This window comes from Pelophylax lessonae, assembly GCF_965119305.1.
Source record: "Pelophylax lessonae genome assembly, chromosome: 4".
Lineage (NCBI taxonomy): Eukaryota > Metazoa > Chordata > Amphibia > Anura > Ranidae > Pelophylax > Pelophylax lessonae.
The window spans coordinates 668,978,380-669,000,494 of NC_138771.1; the positions used below are offsets into that span (position 1 = coordinate 668,978,380).

The 22,115-nt window shown below is 41.9% G+C and overlaps 1 protein-coding gene across 1 annotated transcript in view; it reads right to left on the bottom strand.

Moving 5' to 3' along the window:
- The window catches only part of LOC309553092 (uncharacterized protein), a gene marked incomplete at both ends in the record, with an annotated part of 117,362 nt that extends 96,266 nt beyond the window's left edge, over positions 1-21,096 (bottom strand). Inside the window, 6 exon segments of the mRNA XM_082253991.1 lie at positions 2,432-2,462; positions 3,912-5,807; positions 19,935-20,021; positions 20,385-20,526; positions 20,528-20,598; positions 20,602-21,096. Coding sequence (XP_082110117.1) covers positions 2,432-2,462; positions 3,912-5,807; positions 19,935-20,021; positions 20,385-20,526; positions 20,528-20,598; positions 20,602-21,096 — 2,722 coding nt within the window.
- Between the last annotated feature and the right edge of the window lie 1,019 nt (positions 21,097-22,115).

The window sequence follows — 22,115 nt, forward strand, 5'->3', positions numbered from 1 at the left end:
ACTGTCTCCCTCCTCATTAGGAGGAGAGAGTTTTAAATTTCTTTAAACACAAAATTTAGGGAAGACACAAAGGGAGACAAACAAGAGGGAAATGGAACACGAAGGTGGGAAGAGACACTTGCTATTAAGTTTGCTTTTTTTTTTTTTTCTTTTCAGTGGTAGATAGAATCACAGAAGAGCACTGTGGAGTGACAAAAAGACACTGAAAGAAATAGAAAAAAGAGAAAAAAAAAGAAAGAGGGGGGGGAAGATGGGCACGATATAGCTTCAGACACAAATGAAATAGTATAAATGGTTCAAGGCACACATATACTCAGTCGAGATAAATCACAATTTTTCCTTTTTTTTTTCTTCTCTCCTTTCTCTCTCCGCTCCCCCTCCTCTCGGGCCCCCCCTCCCCCCTTCATGCCCGCCTTGTCAGATCCTCCTTTATACGGATGTTCAAAAGAAGAGGGTGTTGGGCGCTTCCGACCAAGCAAGAGAGGAGAAAGAAAAAAAAAAAAGGGGATTCACCGCTGTAAGAGGGATGCAGGGGATGTCTCCAAAGTCTTGTTAGGAACTGTCCCAAAAGGCTGAATACTAGGCTGCACTGGCGGGAGAAGCTCTGAGGAATCCGCTAGTGAAAATGAGAAGAGAAAACAGGCGCCATGTAGTAAGCCATAAAATTTATTGCACAACGAATTACATAGTATCTTACACTGTGGTAAGCTTCAGTCCGTGTCTCAGCGAATCCAGCCGCACGATCCGGCCGTCCACCGGCCCGGAGGTGACGTCACAGGAAGCTGGTCCGGAGGGTTGGTAACATCGGAAGCCGCAGTGGAACGCAAGCTCCCGGAAATGACGCAACGCGTTTCGGAGCATGCGCACTCGGCTCCTTTCTCAAGCGTAAAGGGCTGCCACCTAGAGTCCGGTTTAAATACGGCAGCCTTCAATCAATTCATCGTGGAAACCAAGGGAAGGGGCGGCGCAATACTCTGCGGGACCAGCTACTTAACCAGCCCACTACAGAATGCGCTCATAATAGTAATGGTAATAAGACTTTTGGACTGGGGCTTCTTCTGGTGTACAATACAACAATTATTACAAGCAAAAACACACTATTAGCATTTATAGCATATACGTTATCCAGGACGGACGCATGTTGACATGACTAACACTTAAACCATATTAACTAAAAGATAAAAATAAAAGACAAAGGGAAGGGGAAGGGGAAGAATACATATATGTATATGCATATATATATCCACATGTAATTATAAAAAAAAAAAAAAAAAAAAATACACACATATGTATAGTGAATTTAGAAAGGAAAAAAAGACTGGAAAAGGAAAAACGAGCTACCTCATGACACTGGTAGTAGATTCGTGAATAAATTCACGGATTAGTACAATCCCTACCATGTGCTCACGAGGGGGGGGGGAGAAAAGGAGGCTCGTTTTTTTGTGATCCATGGAGAGTTAAAATCTTATATAAGGTGTTTTTTATTATATAAGATTTTAACTCTCCATGGATCACAAAAAAACGAGCCTCCTTTTCTTCCCCCCCCCCTCGTGAGCACATGGTAGGGATTGTACTAATCTGTGAATTTATTCACGAATCTACTACCAGTGTCATGAGGTAGCTCGTTTTTCCTTTTCCAGTCTTTTTTTCCTTTCTAAATTCACTATACATATGTGTGTATTTTTTTTTTATAATTACATGTGGATATATATATGCATATACATATATGTATTCTTCCCCTTCCCTTTGTCTTTTATTTTTATCTTTTAGTTAATATGGTTTAAGTGTTAGTCATGTCAACATGCGTCCGTCCTGGATAACGTATATGCTATAAATGCTAATAGTGTGTTTTTGCTTGTAATAATTGTTGTATTGTACACCAGAAGAAGCCCCAGTCCAAAAGTCTTATTACCATTACTATTATGAGCGCATTCTGTAGTGGGCTGGTTATGTAGCTGGTCCCGCAGAGTATTGCGCCGCCCCTTCCCTTGGTTTCCACGATGAATTGATTAAAGGCTGCCGTATTTAAACCGGACTCTAGGTGGCAGCCCTTTACGCTTGAGAAAGGAGCCGAGTGCGCATGCTCCGAAACGCGTTGCGTCATTTCCGGGAGCTTGCGTTCCACTGCGGCTTCCGATGTTACCAACCCTCCGGACCAGCTTCCTGTGACGTCACCTCCGGGCCGGTGGACGGCCGGATCGTGCGGCTGGATTCGCTGAGACACGGACTGAAGCTTACCACAGTGTAAGATACTATGTAATTCGTTGTGCAATAAATTTTATGGCTTACTACATGGCGCCTGTTTTCTCTTCTCACTCTCCTTTATACGGAGGTAAATAAAAACATTAAGTGGCCTAACAGAGGAATACTATAAGGGTTCTTGAGATAGAAATAGATAAATGGATCCCTAGAGTAAGGGCTCTGGTATTACCTGTGATGAGGGAATCAATATAACTCTGGAACTGGACAGGAGGAAATAATCTCTCAGACATATCATTTAATTTCACTGCTATTATTCCACCCCTATTACCCACATACCCGTCCCCTTCCCCTTCCCCCCTCTCCCTCCCCCCTTTTTTTTCCCTCTCTTTCTCTTTTTCCTTTTCTTTTTATTATTATTTTCTTGTCTTATCTTCTTCTTGGTATAGGATATTTTAAATAAGAAAAATGAGAGAAACTGGGGGAAATTAAGAAATTTTATTTCCAAACATAGAAGGACACAATCTAAATGCAAGAGCACTTCGGATAAAAGTGAATAATAATGATATAAGATTGTATAATGATTATATTGAATTATATGTGGAAATGTTATCAAGGAATATTCCCTTTGTTTCTTCTGTATAAATAAATAAAATTTGAAAAAAAAAGAAAACTGCCGACATTAAAAGAAACAGGAAAATGAGGAATAAAATACCCGTCACCGATTATTATAACCATGAAGGTGAACTGACTCTGTAATACAAATCATAATAGAATATGATTCAAATCAGCAACATTTCCAGGGACAAACCTCTAAATCTCGGGACTGTCCCTGGAATGCAGACACAGCTGGCACTTATCATTGTGTCCGTTAATTAACTACATTTTACATATAACCACCTCCCACCCACCGTACTGTGAAATGACAGGTGGGCAGCGGCTCTTATGTTCTGGGGCAACGTCATATGACATTGTCTCACTCTCGCCGCCGTAGCACACTCATCAGCAGGGACACAGCCCATCACAGTGTCTAATCACATCTGATTACATGTAAACAAGGAACTTCAGGTTATCGGCAGAGAGCCAATCAGCTGCATTTTCTTACAGGGGAGATCTGCATAGATAATCAGGGCACTTATCATCAGTTCAGCCTCAACAGTGCCCAGCAGTGATGCCTATCAGTGCTGCATATCAGTGCAGCCTATCAGTGCTCATCAGTGCTGCATATCAGTGCAGCCTATCAGTGCTCATCAGTGCCACCTATCAGTACCCATCAGTGAAGGAGAAAAATTACTTATTTACAAAATTTTTAAACAGAAACTAAGAAAAACGTTTTTTTTTTTAATTTTGGGGATTTTTTCGTTTATTTAGCAAAGAAAAAAAACCCAGCTGAACTCCTTGTGAGAATGCTAGTTCCCTGGCTGTCATGTAGATGCTTTACCTTCAATACTGTCTCAGTCCCTGACCTCAAACAAGTATAGAGATAAGGAATTCTGACACTTTTCTAATTCTTATTTATAGCATGCTGGCTCTGGGGCAAAGACTTAAAGTGGTAATAAACCCAAAAAATAAAAATGATATATATTGAAGCTTACCAATCTTGGGCTTTTTTCCTTTATTTTTCCCAGTGATCCTGCCCTTAACACACTTCCTGTCTTAGGGTGGCTCCTCTATCTATGGAGTCACCACTTCCTTCAAGCATTGGCTGATCAATGATCCAATCCCATCACCCATTCCTGTGATGTCACCAGACTCTGGGCGGAGTTCTCACATCTCCCCCCACATATCGTTATAAAACCTTTTAATACATTAAACCCAGCATGGAGGGGCTCAGTGAAGGTGGTGGTGAAGGTGTGGAGGTGTCGGATCGGGTCACACAGATCATAAAAGGAGATCTGCCCGGCCTCATAATCCAGATCTATCCTGACTCTGTTACTGGAGAGATTGGTGGGTAAGGGGGTCACTTTACTGTCATGTATCACAAAATACTGATTACCAGATCTGTCCAATCCCCAGGACTTGTTATTCTTTCCAATCTCTGATTTACGTCCTTTCCTGTCGATACTGGGGTAACACATCCCAACTATCCATTCATGTGATCCCCCGACATCCACATTCCAGTAATGTCTCCCTGAGGAAAAACTCTGACTACTCATCACCTGAGGATGCCACTGAAATCTATCTGGTGCTTGTGGGCGCTTCTGGTTCCTATTTAACCTGGATACAGTTTTCCTGTCATCTGATATATGTAGTTTATCATGAGCTGTGTTTCCATCCAGTAATATATCTGCAGGGTAACACATATCAACTCTCCAGCTCTCTGACCCCCCGACATCCATACCCTGGTAATGTCGCCCAGAAGAGAAACTCTGACTGCTCATTACCTGAGGATGCCACTGAAATCTCTCTGGTGTTTCTGGGTGATTCTGGTTCCTATCTGACCTGGAAGCAGTTTTCCTGTCCTCTGATATCTGTAGAATATTACCAGCTGTGTTTCCATCCAGTAATATGTCTGAAGCTGTCTGTATGGGAAAGTAAACATTTACCTCTGTTATTATATCAGATAAACCTGTGTGTAAGACCATCGCCACATCCAGATCCCCTCCATTATGGAGGAGTTCCCCATGTCTCTCTCTGTCCTCATTATCTCCATCCTCAGTATCACACAATTCACCTGTGTCTGATTCCTGTAAGACAGTCAGTGGATCCGTCATGTTACACAGCTCCTTAATGTGACAAATCTTCCTGGACAGCTCCTCCTTCTTTATTTCCAGATCCCGAATGAAATCCGACATGAAGATGAAATTCTGCTCTGCCTGCCTGGAGATGTCCCTCGTTACTCTATTCTCCAGGTCTTCTAGACGTTTCCTAAGATCTGTAAAGAGGGCAGTGACTCTCTCGTTGTCACCAGCTGCTTTTTCTTCTACTTTCCTCCTGTGTTCCTGCAGACTCTGGACTCTTTCCTCCGTCTCCTCTCTCTTTGTCAGAAGTTGCTGCAGAACATTCCTCATTGTCTTCTTCTTCTTCTCAGAAGCCTCATCCAGTGACTCCATCTCATGTCCTTTATGTTCTCCAATCACATAACAAGACATACAGACACAGCTACCATCTTTAGTGCAGAAATACTTTAACACTTCCTTATGGACGGAGCATTTCCTGCTCTCCATGGACAAGGTGGGGTCACATAAGATGTGTTCTGGGGACTTTTTGTGGACTCTCAGGTGTTTATCACACAGATAGGCCTCACAGAGCAGACAGGATCTAACAGCAGGTACAGGAGAGTCCACACAGTAAGTACAGAGGACCCCGGACTCCTCTTGATCTGGCTGAGCAGACAGGAATGTCTCTGCTATGTTACGTAGTTTCATGTTCTTCTGCAGTGCAGGACAATTCGGAAACTTCTCTCTGCATTCAGGACAGGAATATCCTCCAGACCCCCCCTGTGTATCCAGCACACGATCAATACAGACTTGGCAGAAGTTGTGTCCACATTCCAGGGTTACAAGATCAGTATTAATGTCCAGACAGACGGAACATTCCAGCTCAGCTTTCACATCAGCAGACGCCATCGCTGACAGCAGAAGAGAAATGAAACTGAAAGTCTGGAGCTAGAAATACAATTGAACTTGAGTCGTTACAACTCGCCTGCACAGGGCGAGGCTGAGCTCAGCTCTCTGTTGATTTGTTAGGAAATCTTTCAATGTCAGATTAGGACAAGCCCTATGATTGTGTACATTTATACTTACAAAAATCAATGTAATTGCTTGAGGATCAGCATTCCAGCATTCATAGTTACAGGCCAAATCAGGAGTTGTGGTGTAGTATCTAGAGGGAGGACAGGTGTCTTTCTTTCCTGGCAGCAAGCCTGTTATACACCCAAAGCTAAAGAGAAGGTGGTGGAGTTGCTAAACAAATCATTATTATCCTCCTCCTCTGTCTCCCAGGAACAGAATAGCTTGAAGTCATCAGTAGCTGCTAAAGCTTCCTGTTCTTCCTCCACAGACACGGGAGTCAATTGAGTTAATGAAGCACAGTATCTGACACTTGCTGCAAGAGGATCACACCAATTATTTGTATCTGAGAATGAGGAGCACATGTTCCTGCAGCCGAGGCCTACTGCCACAATGGTTCAAGTATTAAGGAGAGGGATAGTGATAATCAGGGCCAAATCTAGCCTGTCTGATGTGGGGGTGCAGTAAAAAATGTCAGGGGGGCAGAGTGGAAAAGGATGCAAGGTCAGCAGGGATTACCTGCCCACTATCTCCTCCATGGCCTGCTTATCTCCTGGCAGCAGGACATTTGGGTAGGGGGGCGGGTAATATAATTGTGTACAGTCCAATCTAGTGTTCCTGTGTCACCTGCTGAATGGAGGAGGGGGAGAACACAGCTCAACCGGTACCTCCTCCTGGCCCTCTTCTGTCTGCCACTGTCACTTATTAGCAGACATTCACTTTAGTTCCCTGTAGCAGAATACCCACCTTTCCCCAGAATGTCCATGGGCTGGCTTGCCTGGGAGGCACAACTGAAATTCTGGGGGGAGGAGGAGTGGGAGCAGCCAACCACAGCAACCCCCTAGACCTGGCGATGGTAATGAGGAGTTCTCTGACCATACTTGAGTGCCAGATTTGGCAAAGGAGGAGAGTGAGGTAAAGGCACAACATCAGTGAAAAAGGATCTAATCCGGGGCAGGTCTCAGAGAAGTGGAGGGAGCAGCCATCCTATTCCGCCAGATCCTACCTTTCCACCTCTATCCCCACTTTATGAGAGTCCCCATTAGTAGCCTCCAGTGATAGGGATGAGTTCTTCAAGGGGTGTCACAGGTTTACCGCATGGCTTTTCCAATGGGGAAGAAGGTCAGCTGGTACCACACAGAGTTCATGCATAGGCTTAACCCTAGCTCTACATCTGCAAACCCCACAATGCCATCTCAAGCTTTTGCACTCAGCAGGCAAATTTCCATGCAACAACTGACAGAATAGAGGATGAAATACAACCCCAGCCATCCATATGCGCAGTGGCTCAATGGTAGCTTGGAAAAACTGCTAGTTGTACAACTCCTTCCTGTCTAGCTGGTGGATTTGGCCCACTTTGGTGAATTTGTTGCATATGCTTTACTGCAGTGGAACAAACTCAGCTGACATTTTTTCTCCCATAATGCCATCCCTGCCCTCCACCATCACGTGGAAGGCTGTGTTTCCATGTCGCTGGACCACATGGTCAGTAGGAAGGTCCACCTGACCACAGACACGTATACCAGCAAAAATGGGCAGGGACACTACATATTATTTACAGTTCACTGGGCAACTCTGTTGGCAGCTGGAAAGAATGCAAGATGGAGCACACCATTGGAGCTAGCTGTTCCACCTACATCCTTATAGCTGTTGACAGTGAAAGCGTAGTTGCATCCATCTCTTCCTCTCTAATGCTCTCTTTGGGTGAGTCATCCTTTGAAAAGTATATCAAGATGCTATGCAGTGATGCCAAAAAATGGCATACACTATTTCAGCTGGTATTCCTAGGGGACAGGAGCCACAATGGGTCTGAGATTCTGTTGGCTCAGGGGCAGGCCCAGAGGTGGTTAACTCCATGAAGAAGTGAGTTGCCATCTAGGTAGAGGAAGGCCTGTGGATGTGGTGTATCTAGATAAAGGAAGGCCTGTGAATGTGGTGTATCTGGATTTTGCAAAGGCATTTGACACAGTTCCTCACAAACGTTTACTGTACAAACTAAGGTACGTAGGTAGGAACCATGGGGTGAGTGCCTGGATTGAAAGTTGGCTCCAGGGGCAGTTCAGAGGGTGGTGATAAATGGGGAGTTCTCAGATTGGGTGGGTGTGGAAAGTGGGGTCCCCCAAGGATCTGTCCTGGGAACAATCCTGTTTAATTTATTCATAAACGATGTAGAGGATGGGGTAAACAGCAAAATCTCGATATTTGCGGACGATACTAAGCTAAGCAGGCCAATATCTTTTATAGAGGACGTGGTAACCTTACAAGCAGATCTGAACAAAATAATGGGGTGGGCAACTACATGGCAGATGAGGTTTAATGTTGAAAAATGTAAGGAAATGCACTTGGGTGTCAGAAATATGAACGCAAGTTACTCGCTAGGCGGTGATCCTCTGGGTGAATCTAAGATGGAAAAGGACCTGGGGGTCCTAGTGGACAACAGTCTTGGCAATGGCATTAAATGCCAAGCTACTGCAAGCAAAGCCAACTGAATACTGGCATGACTAAAAAGGGGATTCACTCCACAGATAAAGCGATTATTCTCCCACTCTACAAAACTCTGGTCCGGCCACAGCTTGAATATGCCATCCAGTTCTGGGCACTGGTCCTCAGAAAGGATGTGCTGGAACTGGAGAAAGTCCAGAGAAGGGCAACAAAGTAATTAGGGGAATGGAGGACATCAGCTATGAGGAAAGACTACAAGCATTGAACTTATTCTCTCTGGAGAAGAGACGCTTGAGAGGGGATATGATATCAACGTACAAATACCGTACTGGTGACCTTAGCATAGGGAACAAACTTTTCAGAGAAAGGAAATTCAATAAGACACGGGGCCATTCACTAAAACTAGAAGAAAAATGGTTTAACCTTAAACTGCATAAGGGGTGCAGCAGGGAGCATCGATAGTTTAAAAAAACTTTTAGATGGACACCTTAAAGACCGCAACATTCAGGGGTATACAATGTATGGTTAACAGCAAACACAGACATCATAGGTTGAACTGTATGGACTGATGTCTTTTTTCAACCTCACTAACTATGTAACTATGTAACTCCATCTTGTGCAGGACAGATTGTGTGTGACAGTGGCCCCAACCTGTTGTCTGCCAAGAGGGACCACTTACACAGAGAACACAATCCCTCTCTATTCAGTCACAGTTCAGACCTTGGAGTCCAGCACTCATTAGACAATTAGAGATTCAATAAAAATCCTGTAAACCAGGGGTCTCCAAACTTTTCAGTAGGAGGGCCACATGGCAAATTTTACACATATTCACAGGCCAAAAAAAATCAGGCATTTAAAAATGAATGAACGGGCCTCCCCACACATCTATGTTTCCATCAGAACCTTCCTGCACATCTGTGTCCCCAAAAGAGCCTCTTCACACACATCTGTGTCCCCATCACAGACTTCCCCCACATCCATTTCCCTATTATAGTCTCCCTCCACATCTATGCCCCACCAGAGCATTCCCTCACATCTGTTTCCCCATCAAAGTCTCCCCCACATCTGTGTCCCCATCAAATTCACCATGCACATCTATACCTCATCAGAGTCGCCTTGCGCATCTGTGTCCCCATCAGAGTCGCCTTTCACATCTGTGTCCCTATCAAAGCCTTTCCACAAATCTCACCATGTCACCATGAGAGTCTCCCTCTACATCTATGCCCCCATCAGAGCCTTCCCTCACATCTGTGCCCCCATCAGAGTCTCCTTGAACATCTGCATTCTCATCAGAGTCATTTTGCACATCTTTATACCCATAAGAGCCTTACCACACATCTGTGTCCCCATTAGAGCCTTTCCACACATCTGTGTCCCCATCAGAGCATTTCCACACATTCATGTCCCCGTCAGAGCCTCCTTGCACATCTGTGTCCCCATCAGAGCCTCCTTGCACATCTGTGTCCCCATAAGAGCCTTACCACACACCGGTGTCCCCATTAGAGCCTTTCTACACATCTGTGTCCCCATCAGAGCCTTTCCACACATTTTTGTCCCCATCAGAACCTTCTTTCACATCTGTGTCCCCATCAGAGCCTTCTTGCACATCTGTGTCCCCTTCAGAGCTGTCAGAATATTTATACTGCTCTGAATATAACAGTGTCTCCATTTATGTAAATAAGCAAAGATCTGTAAGGTAGGAGAATCTCAACTTATTTTCACAAATCAATATGTAACAAGTTCTTTTTAATCGATTAATTTCTTTTTAAAAGCATATACCAATCTTAGTGAAAACAGTCTACAGTAGGGAATATATAAGAATATTTATTCACAAGACATGTATTCACAATAAATGATTAGACTTGGGGTAATGCAAAAAGATAACTTTACATAAAATACAAACTTCAAACAATAAATGCAATGTGAAATGTAGCTCAATAATGAAATTAAAAATTAAGCAAGATTACCTTTTTCCCCAGGTATAGCATAAACCATAGATAAGTGTTCTATATAAACAGACCAAAACTGTCTGCGAATTGCGCAGCCGAAAGTCACTCCACTGCAGATGGAGCGAGAATAGGCTATGCAAAACGGGAGACTAGATTGCTAATAATGCGCTAAATCTGATATTTATAAAAACATATAAAACAAAAATTAGTTTATAAAGAAAAATCTATATGGTTCATACGGCTGGGACTGTAATCTCGTTACCCTTTAGCATGAAATGTAAAACATGTAAGGAAGGAAATAAACAATTTTAAATATTAATCAAATAAACAGCAAGGTATATTTACCATACTTAAGATGGCTGCTAGCTTAAAATGGTTGTTACCAGAGTCCTTAAAATGGCTGCCTTCCCAAAATGGTGGCCAGTTAGAGAGGAGTTTCGTTTGGCATCCTTCAAAGTTTCAGATAAATGATGGAGCAAAATGGCGTATGTATAGATGAGTATATGTATGGATGTGAGTAGCGTGTGTGTTGTAAGTGTAATGAATGTTGTCGTATGTGTCTCTGTGTGTCCTATGACATCTGGGTTCCCTTTTTATATTATGTTAAACAAAAGGGCAGTAAAATTACCATAAGTCAAACCCAGAAGGTGGAACTTTATCCCCATTGGTTGGGATAACTTATCCATTAACTGGTGAGGTCATTGGGTGACAACTCTTGGTTATCCAGTATATTGGATATTAAAACTATATGATGATTTCTCTATTTAAGAATATCATAAAAACAACATAAAAATCTATCCATACTCTCATCTAATATATACATGTCCATCTAATATCTCCATCATGTATCTAGGTAAGGATTGAATCTGGTAACACCATTTATTTAAGGATCTATTATTAATATATATATTTTGGAAATGACTGATTTAACCGAAGACTTTGCTTCGTAGCAGTCAGTCACCAAAGATGGCAGTATTGTATTACTCTTTAGATTCAGTATATAGCAATATAACAAATAAACTTTGAACCTTATATTGACAAAGAGCCTATAATCCTAGACCTTCTAGACTAGACTTCTGGCAAGGTCAGAAAAGTTTTATGATACTTTACGAATTACGAAAGTTTACTGAAATCTTTCTTGACATGCAGTGATGAGTCATCAATATCAGTTAAAACTAGAATTTATCAAGAATATGAAATAACTATAATATAGAAAGTTTTCCTACATATCTATGTATGTTTTTTTATATATATATATATATATATACTTCATTGTTAATATTATTTTACATAGGATTATAATGTATCTGTAAATCTTATTTTTAAATGGGTTTAAACACAGAATACTTGACTAGGTTTTATGATCACCACACAAACAAGATTATCTTGGTATAGCATCAGCTAGACTTTATCTAAAGAAAGTCAACAGGCTATTTATTTATTACCTTAGGTCAACCCAGCATGTTTGGGTAAACCTTTTAGAAATCTCTTGAATAGACACTTTTGCCTAAAAGGAGGTTTGAACTTTTAGTGACCTTCTACAACATGGACGCCACTGCTCAAAATTTCTATATAAAACAGAATATGACATATTTCCATTTTTCTTTTATTTAATCTCCCCAATAATCCTGACATATCCCCCCTTCTTCCCAGTATTCAGGTGGACAACCTTAGAAATATCTGGGAAGAAGGTCAGGAGAAAGAAAAGAGAAAAAAAATGTCCTGTCCTCTATTTATAAGAGAGTAGTTCATATTGGGAATTGTTCATCATAACTTTTAAGCAAGGCAGTGAAATGAAAAAGCAGTTCCAAGTGTAAGTTCGTAGCAACTTTGCTAGCGTTAGCTATGTCACAACTGTTCGTTAGTCTTTTGAATTTCGATCTCCTAGTAAAGAAACTCAAATTTTCCTTGAAATCTCCAACTTCAGCTTGCAAAGTCTTGATAGAGACAGAAGTTAATTACTGTGATGGTATTAGCAACTACCATTCAAAGCGCAGTAAAACAATGTTGGCAATCAGGAATCCGAGAAATTTCTTTGAACGTTGGTTGGATAATGAATGGACTCAGCATAGTCTAGAGTGTCATACTCCTAGACTGAGTTTTGCTTACATAGCTGTAGTTCGGATCCCGGAGCCTTGGTTGACCAAACCATCAGACGTTGCGATCTGCAAGCTGACTCACTAGAAACAGAGGAGTGTTGGGAGAGCAGAAGCGAGCGAGCAAGGGTCTCGTCATATTGATTGGCAGCGGTGGGATTTGCTCTCCAGTTACTGGGACACTCCAAACCACCACAGTCAATGACCAGCTATGCAGCATGCAGGAGAGCCACGCTGAAAGACTTACTTGAGAGCCGCGGAGGGACAAAGAACAAGGCCACCCTGATCAGTGAGCTAGCCGAGATGGATCAGAGGGAGGGTGATGCAGGACCCAGGTCAGTTGAAGACTTGTTTCAGCAACGAGTTCGAGAGCGGTTAGCATTATATGGTGCTAACCCATCAGAGACCGCCATACAGAATGCCATTAGAGACATCCAGCTGCAGGATGAGCGACAAGAGAAAGAACTAGAACGACAAGAGAGGGAACGAGAGCGGCAACATGAGCAGAGAATTGCAGAAATACGGCAATCGGAGAAAGCGCCTAAAGATGCAGCGACTTTCCGTTAGTTGCCCTTTCGGGCGTTCAAACTATTTAAGGACTAACAGGTATTTTGTACCTGAGGAAAAATTCCACAACAGTTTGGCAGGAGATGTGACATTATCTGTGGACGGAGTGAGACACATGGACGCTGGGGGACTCTGAAAAAAACTGGCCAGGTAAGCCCATTGTCTGCTTAAAATGTATTTCCCAGTCCTCTCAGTCGTCCAGGTAACTCTGTTTATTTTTGACGTAATACCCTCTTAAAGAACCTAAACCTTTAGGTGTATATATTGTTGCTACTAACACTTGTTGTGAAAGGTGAGGTTGGGTCAGCCCTCACCACTGTGGGTGTCTTGGACACGCAGAAATGTGACCCACGGTTATGGTAAAGCGGTCTCATTTCAGAGTTCCATTTGAGACGCAGCATGCATTGAAACTATATGCTATATGACTATTTAACCTGTCATTATATACGTATATATGTCTAAAGTTTTCTACCTCTATGCTCTAATATATATATATATATATATATATATATATATATATGTGGTAATAGTTTGATCTCAAGTAAGAGAACCTGTCATAATTAATTGTCCAGTAATTGTGTTGGCTGCCCAAATACAAAAAGTATAGATACCGGCCAGGGGTCGATGTCCAGGTCAGGGGCCTGGGAAGTCTAAGGCAGTTCTATTACTGGGTAATAGTGAGGTAGTTGGACTACCACGGATTCTGACCAGAGGGGTCAATGTCAAAGGTCATTAGGACCACTGCCTTAGAGTGTATGGGTAACAGGGTTACCAGATAAATGGGGCAGACCAGGGAGTTTGCATCTGAAGATTAAATGCTCTGGGAGCATAGTGTATGGGCTACACAAGCCAATTAAAATGTTCTGTAGTTGGACAGCTAATAATCCTAGTTGTAGGCGCCTTTGATACTGGAATATTGCACATTTTTTTGTAAAATGTATTAATCAGTTTTGGCAAGAACTATCTTGAAATCATTTGCAGATAAATGGAAATAGGAGAGTATGAAGCTAAATGAGTTATTGATGTATTTAAATGAGTATTCATGGGTAGAAAGTAAGGATGATCATTGCCCTTTAAGAAAACCACAGGTTTACAGCCTATTGTGGTTTTTGAGACAGACTGTATGAAGCAGGCTGTGTGTCTTTATATAAAAAGAGGAAGTAACCAAAGTGATTTCTTCTCCGTGAGCTCGGAGAAAAAAGATTGTTTCTTTATCTGATAAATGAACAGCATATGATATTTTTACACTCGCAGGAAAGCAACCAACTCCGGTAAGTATGGCAATCTTGATATCATTGCAGAAAAAGCCCCCTCACAGGAGCGTGAGAAGTGGTGGAAGAAAAGTGCAACACAGGATGTAACATTGCTGGAGGATGGAGGAGCATTTCTGTCTGATCTCAGGCCCTATACCCGAGGGTGGCAGCCGCAGCTCACGGATCATGTCATAACTCAAAGACTCTAATGACCACCTTGGTAATGCAACAGGTTTTCCTGGAGAAGCTGCAAAATATACTGCTTCTTGTCTTACCTGTGCTAGGTACAATGTTGGTAGAACTGTAAGCACACCCCTAAGTCAGGCTGTCCTTGGAATTCAAATAGATTACATTGATTTCCCCCAGTCTGGTCCCTATGCACATGCTTTGGTTTGTATAGACATTTTTCAGGATGGCCTGAGGCCTGGCCAGTCTCTAGGGGTACAGTACAAACCACAGGAAAAAGCTCTTGTCCGAGGTAATGTGCAGGTATGGAATTCCAGAACCTATCGAAAGTGACAGGGGAACGGGAACTCACTTTACAGGAAGGGTTCTACAGAGATCCTAGCCGCACTAAATATTGAGAAAGTGTGAGTACCTGAAGCAGGTCTCTATTTACCACAGCAATTGCAAGCCACACACTCAGATCTCACTAGATGTGTTGCAGCACTTCAAAAGCAATTGACAAAATGCATAACAGTGTGTTTTCATTCCTACCAGATCCAAATGAGGATACTAAAAGTCATAAAGTAAGGCTTGGTGATTGAGTAGTAATCAGGAGACACGTCAGAAGGAGTCTCGACTCTCGGTTTGACAGGCTACTAAGAGTGTCTAGTTACACCAACACCCCTCAAGGTAGAAGGGATATATGGATTCACGCCAGTCATTGCAAAAGGGTGGTACAATGATTTTCTTCTAATTTTTGATATGTATGGGAATGTTGGGTATAATTAAGGGGCAGGACGATAAAGAGACAAACAACCCAAGGCCCAATGTACTGTTAAGTTTAAATACCTGGTAGCCAGGAAGTCAGGATACTCAGGGTGCTAGATATGTTCACAATTACACCCAGAGTCCCAGACTATACCTGTGCTAGTAAACCCACTTGCATTAGAGGATCTAAATCAGACAGAGATTTCAAAATCCTATAGAAACATTACCAGGGCACGAAAGGACATGTTAGTTCCCCTGAAAGTTGAAGGTCTAATCAAGAATCCTACAGTGTGTATAGCGTTCTATGGAAATATAACTGATGTCTGAGGGTGGACTGTTCACAAGCACTGATAAACATATCCTGCCCACAGCTGACTGTGAACAGCCCATGAAATGAAACTTGCTTGCATTACAGAAATGAAACTGTTAAACACAAAATATGAGCCATATTAAATGACAATATGGACATTTCTCACCTAGGAGAAACCCTCAGGTTTCTGTTGTTCAGAAAGCAACTGGGGTATTATGCAGAAAAGTCATTTATACCCATTTTCACCCTAGGGTGGTCACATTCGGGGTTGGGAATCTATTATGTCTGTGGCAATAAGGCCCATAGTTGACTTTCTCAGTGTATCACAGGAACATGTACTATAGCCTCTTTACTTCCAATGGTGTCCGCCCTTCCTAATGAACACAGTTCTTTGGAGGTTTTGCCTTATCTCCTAAAATGATGAAAGTTGTGTATTCATATTGATGTTTATGATAATTATGTTCTCTAGTTACCTGTTGAATTAAGATAATTATGTGTTTGGTTGATAAGGTTACCAAGGCCAAGGAGACAACCTATTTCAACTCTATATGGAAATAAGAAGTGATTGATGATGCTGAGTATGCTGTAATGAGACATTTGTCACCTCAACCCCCCTTGTATGAAGTAATCTCCGCCTCAGAACCTTACCAAGACTCGGACACCCCCCACTGAGGTTTGCCCTCTGGGCCAGTGTCCCAAGCGTAAGGAGCTGCTCCCTTGGAGAGATCTAATAAGCGGATAGGTAGTTAGCGTGATCAATAAATTCTCAAGAGGGGGAAGATGACGTGGCATATACAGGATACCTTGCTGGCATGTCCTGGATACCTTACTGGCCTATACAGGATACCTTTCTGGATATGCAGGATACCTTGATTGGCATTTAAAATGGTTGACTTAAACAAAATGTCTTTCGAGTTAATTAATCTAATTTTTGTCTTTGATTTCTTTACATGTGTCACTGAGCTTGCAAAAGCTAAAAAAAATATATAAGCTGAGATGTTCCTAACCGCAACAATATTCCCGTATCTGTCTGGACAGCTGACTGATAAAAGTCCCTTTGGAAACTTCTGGATGAGCATCACAGTGGAGTTTCCCTGATGACAGAAAATCACAATATAGATTAACCCTATCCTTACCATAATAATTTGCTAACCTTGATTGGACAAAAGATCTTAAATGACAACCCATTTCTTGTACGTCATTTTTAATAACAAACCCATTTTCTGTACGTAATTTAGTGTATTTAAACTCTTGCCTGCTGTAATAAAACAAGGTCACTATGATTCAGCCATCTTGAGTCTGTCTGATTCATTATATACATAGCTATTTATATTGTCTGATTTGGTATCACTGACTAACAGGTAACAAGTATTTTGTACCTGAGGAAAAATTCCACAACACTTCATTTATTTAATGCAGGACTGATAAGCATTACCCTTTTGCATGGACACCATGACCTTTGTATAACTCTCCTATTTGTTTACTGATGAGTTCCTGTCCTGACTTAAACTGTTACACCTTTTTTTTTTTTTTTAATTTTCCACTGCTGGTTACTCGGCAACATTCGCTAGGGAACATTTTTCCTTGCTCAAAACTTCCTAATTCTTGCATTAATCGTTTACATTTCTCTTTCAAATGATTTCATTACAGCTTTCTTGATAAGACTTCTGCCACAGTTCTACTTCATTCTGCAGTATCACGCTACATTCTCTTAACTGATGTGTCCCAATAGAGGTCTCCTTCACCTGCTCAAGGAGGTTCCTTATCTCATTCTCATTTATTTGGAGTTGAGATTGGAACTTTACTAAATTCCTCTTTTACAGAGCATTCTGGTGCTGAAGTTCCTCACAGAGATACAGTAAGATTGGCCATGACTCTAAAAGTATGTGATCACGCTTCCTGACGTCTTTGGTGTTAGATAAGCTATTGGTGAGTTCATACATCGGGTTTTCCTCTACCCATATGTCAGGTGCCCAGTAACTGACCTGACTTGAGGATTTTGATATATGACTAACCAGCTTTTACATATTCCACCATTTCAGACTCAGAGAGGTGTTTCCACATATCTTTGATCTGTGCCAAATCTACTGGGGCTGTTGGATTGACACCTTGATAGAGTTGGCAGCATGAACCTTACCTTATGTAGACATTTTTAGGGCGTTTCTATCAACATCCACAATAAAAAAAATATATATATATTTTTTTTTTGCAAAGTTATTAATTATGTCACCACGATCAAAATTATGATTGGCATATATAAGAAATGAATCATATCGAAGCAGTGCCTCCTTTATGTCAGAATATTTATACTGCTCTGAATATAACAGTGTCTCCATTTATGTAAATAAGCAAATTATCTGTAAGTTAGGAGAATCTCTACTTATTTCCACAAATCAATATGTAACAAGTTCTTTTTAATCAATTCATTTCTTTTTAAAAGCATATACTAATCTTAGTGAAAACAGTGTACAGTAGGGAATATATAAGAATATTTATTCACAAGACATGTATTCACAATAAATGATTAGACTTGAGGTAACGCAAAAAGATAACTTTACATAAAATACAAACTTCAAACAATAAATGCAATGTGAAATGTAGCTCAATAATGAAATTAAAAATGAAGCAAGATTACCTTTTTCCCCAGGTATAGCATAAACCATAGATAAGTGTTCTATATAAACAGACCACAATTGTCTGCGAATTGCGCAGCCGACAGTCACTCAACTGCAGATGGAGCGAGAATAGACTATGCAAAACGGGAGACTAAATCGCTAATAATGCGCTAAATCTGATATTTATAAAAACAAAAATCAGTTTTTAAAGAACAATATATATGGTTCATGCGGCTGGGACTGTAATCTCGTTATCCTTTAGCATGAAATGTAAAACATGTAAGGAAGGAAATAAACAATTTTTTGTTTTAATGCCATGCCTTGGCAGTGGATGGTTTTACAATGTGTGTAAATCAGACAAGCCAATTGTCAGCTATCAGATGGAAGTGATTGGATGGCTTTGCAGCTGCCCAATCGCTTCCACACACCCCCTGTATGTTTCTGTCCCCCTCCCACATGTGGCTTTACCATGTTCCCTAGGCTCTGCACACCAATAAGTGGACTCAAAACTGGCATGGTGGGACCACAGGGTGGGGAGGAGGGAGATCAGTGAATATCCATTCGCTGATCTCTCTTTCCTGCTAATGACACTTTAGGGTTGGAGATCGCGATGGACTGACTCACTCAGTTGAGGGTCTGTGACTGGGTGATAGTTGGAGGGGGTAGGGAGAGTTCACTCCCAGTGGTTTAGGTCCAACTGAACAGAAGGGTGACGGTGAGCCCTTTTGGGGAGGGGCTTAGGCTGCTACCTCTGGGTATGGCCTTGAGGGTCGTTACCGCATATATTTGTAAAGGTAGGTGGAAGGAGCGCCCGATATCCAATGGGAAGCAGAGTGGAGGTGATTTTATAGTCGTTTTATTGAAAGAAACAACAAATGGTCGAGCCAACGCGTTTCCAGGAGATTCCTCCTTCTTCAGGGTTATCAGAGAAAAATAAAAGCATATAGAAACATATATATCCCTATATATATACATATACACATATACATACAAATTTGTAAAAATGGAGGTCAAAAATAATAAATAGTAAAAATCTGAAACAATTTTTTGTTACTTATTATTTTTAACCTTCATTTTTACATATTTTCATCATTCTATGTGTGTATGTATGTGTGTGTATATATATATATATATATATATATATATGTTTCTTTATGCTTTTATTTTTATCTGACAGCCTCGAAGAAGGGGGAGTCTCTGTTCCCCCGAAACACGGTTTGACCATTTGTTGTTTCTTTCAATAGAACGACTATAAAATCACCTCAACTATGCTTCTCATTGGATATTGTGTGCTCCTTCCACCTACCTTTACAAATATCTGCTAATGACCCAGAAGTGATATGAAAAGCATCATTCTGGGTCATGATGTCACTTTCCCCAGCCAGTATGGCCAATTAAGAAGCTAATGGAGTGTAAGCTGCACTCGAATAACTTCTATACTAACATCTCCCGCCTCCCCCCACATATATTTATATAGCCTTCCCATACACGTAACCCAGCATGGAGGGGCTCAGCGAAGGTGGTGGTGAAGGTGTGGAGGTGTCGGATCGGGTCACACAGATCATAAAAGGAGATCTGCCCGGCCTCATAATCCAGATATATCCTGACTCTGTTACTGGAGAGGTTGGCGGGTAAGTGGATCCATTCACTGTCATGTATCGCCGAGTATTGATTATCAGTCCTGCTCAAACCCCTGGACTTGTTATTATCTCCAATCTCTGACTCATATCCTTCTTTGTCTATACTGGGATAACACATCCCGACTCTCCAGCTCTTTGACCCCCTGACATCCACATCCCAGTAATGTCTCCCTGAGGAGAAACTCTGACTGCTCATCACCTGAGGACAACGCTGAAATATCTCTGGTTTTTCTGGGTGATTCTGGTTCCTATCTGACCTGGATACAGTTTTCCTGTCATCTGATATCTGTAGATAATTATTAGCTGTGTTTACATCCAGTAATATGTCTGCAGCTCCCTGTATATAGAAATATACATTTACCTCTCTTATTATATCAGATAATGTATGTAATGTGTGTAAGACCCCCGCCACACCCAGACCCCCTCCATCATGGAGGAGTTCCTCATGTCTCTCTCTGTCCTCATTATCTCCATCCTCAGTATCACACAAGTCACCTGTGTCTGATTCCTGTAAGACAGTCAGTGGATCCGTCATGTTACACAGCTCCTCAATGTCCACCATCTTCCTGGACAGCTCCTCCTTCTTTATTTCCAGATCCCGGATGGAGATGGAGATCCGTTCTGCTCGCCCGGAGATGTCCCTCAGGACTCTCCTCTCCAGGTCTTCCAGACGTCTCCTGAGATCTGTAAACAGGACAGGGACTCTCTCTGCTTCTTCTTCTACTTTCCTCCTGTGTTCCTGCAGACTCTGGACTCTTTCCTCCGTCTCCTCTCTCTTTGTTAGAAGTTTGCAGAACATTCCTCAGTGTCTCCTTCTTCTTCTCAGAAGCCTCATCCAGTGACCCCATCTCATGTCTTGTGTGTTATCCAATCACATAACAAGACATACAGATACAGGTATCATCCTCAATGCAGTAATACTCCAGGATCTTCTTATGGACGGAGCATTTCCTGCTCTCCATGGACAAGGTGGGGTCACATAAGATGTGTTCTGGGGACTTTTTGTGGACTCTCAGGTGTTTAGCACAGAGAGAAACCTCACAGTGTAGACAGGATCTAACAGCAGGTACAGGAGAGTCCACACAGTAAGTACAGAAGACTCTGGACTCCTGTTCTGGCTGAGCTGACAGGAAAGTCTCTGCTCTGTTACATAGTTTCATGTTCTTGTGCAGTGCAGGACAATCCGGAAACTTCTCTCTGCATTCAGGACAGGAATATCCTCCAGACCCCCCCTGTGTATCCAGCACACCATCAATACAGACCCGGCAAAAGTTGTGTTCACATTTCAGGGTTACAGGGTCTGTATAAATGTTCAGACAGACGGAACATTCCAGCTCAGCTCTCAGATCTGCAGACGCCATCGCTGACAGCAGATGAGAAACTAAACTGAAAGTCTTTGGAACTAGAAATGCAGTTGAACCAGTTACAACTCGTCTGCTCAGGGCTAAGCTGAGCTAATCTGTCAGTTTCTACTTATTCAGAAACCTTTCAATGATAGAATAAGAGAAGACATAATCGTGCAATTAGAACATTTAGAAAGATCCTCTACAGGGTGGAAGAGATAGAGACCCATCTAAGAATGCAACATGGGGGTGCAGCATCCCATAATACATAGAAACACATTATTGGAAAATAATTGGAATTTTTCCAGTTTCCAAGGAATTACACATGTATTGCTTTGCAGCTAATAGACATCTTTTTGTGGATGGATCCTCTTTAAAGAGAGAACATCAAAAGAAAACAATTTTTAGTAAAAAATCCAAAATAAAAAGACAATTAATAAAAGTAGGATCCAATTAATTATTGTTATGTCGGGGGGGGGGGGGGGTGTTGTCGGCGATGGGGAAGAGAAAAGACCGCAGTGACCTGTGGAAGCTCACGGATTTCTTCATCCCGGCGGAGGGAGGCATAGCCAAGATGACACCGGTGGCACAAGCCCTGCAGGATCAGCAGTGGTGATCAGAGAGCTCTCTCAGGATAATATGGGCAAAGGTAACAGGGACTCCTCATCTGCTTCCAATAGCCCTATTAAGCAAAAAAGAAGGATGGCAGCAGAGGGAGACCAGTCAACACAGGGGTGTCACTTAAATGCAGACATGGAGGAGGAACAGAATGAGGAACATTTAAATGCATTCCCCAAGACAGGCCAGGAGGCCAAGTGTGCTGGCAAATGTATATACAGTATCCCTCCCCCTTTTAAAACAAAAGTAATTAAACATCTGTTAGAATTTACAACTGACAAACCAGGGGGGCAGCCTTACTAATCAGAGATTTTAACATGGTCATGAATATTCCGATGGATAGATTCCCTTCAGGAAGGGGACCGGAACAGGGCCCCTACACGCCATTATTTAGGATACTCAAGGAAGTCGACTCTGTG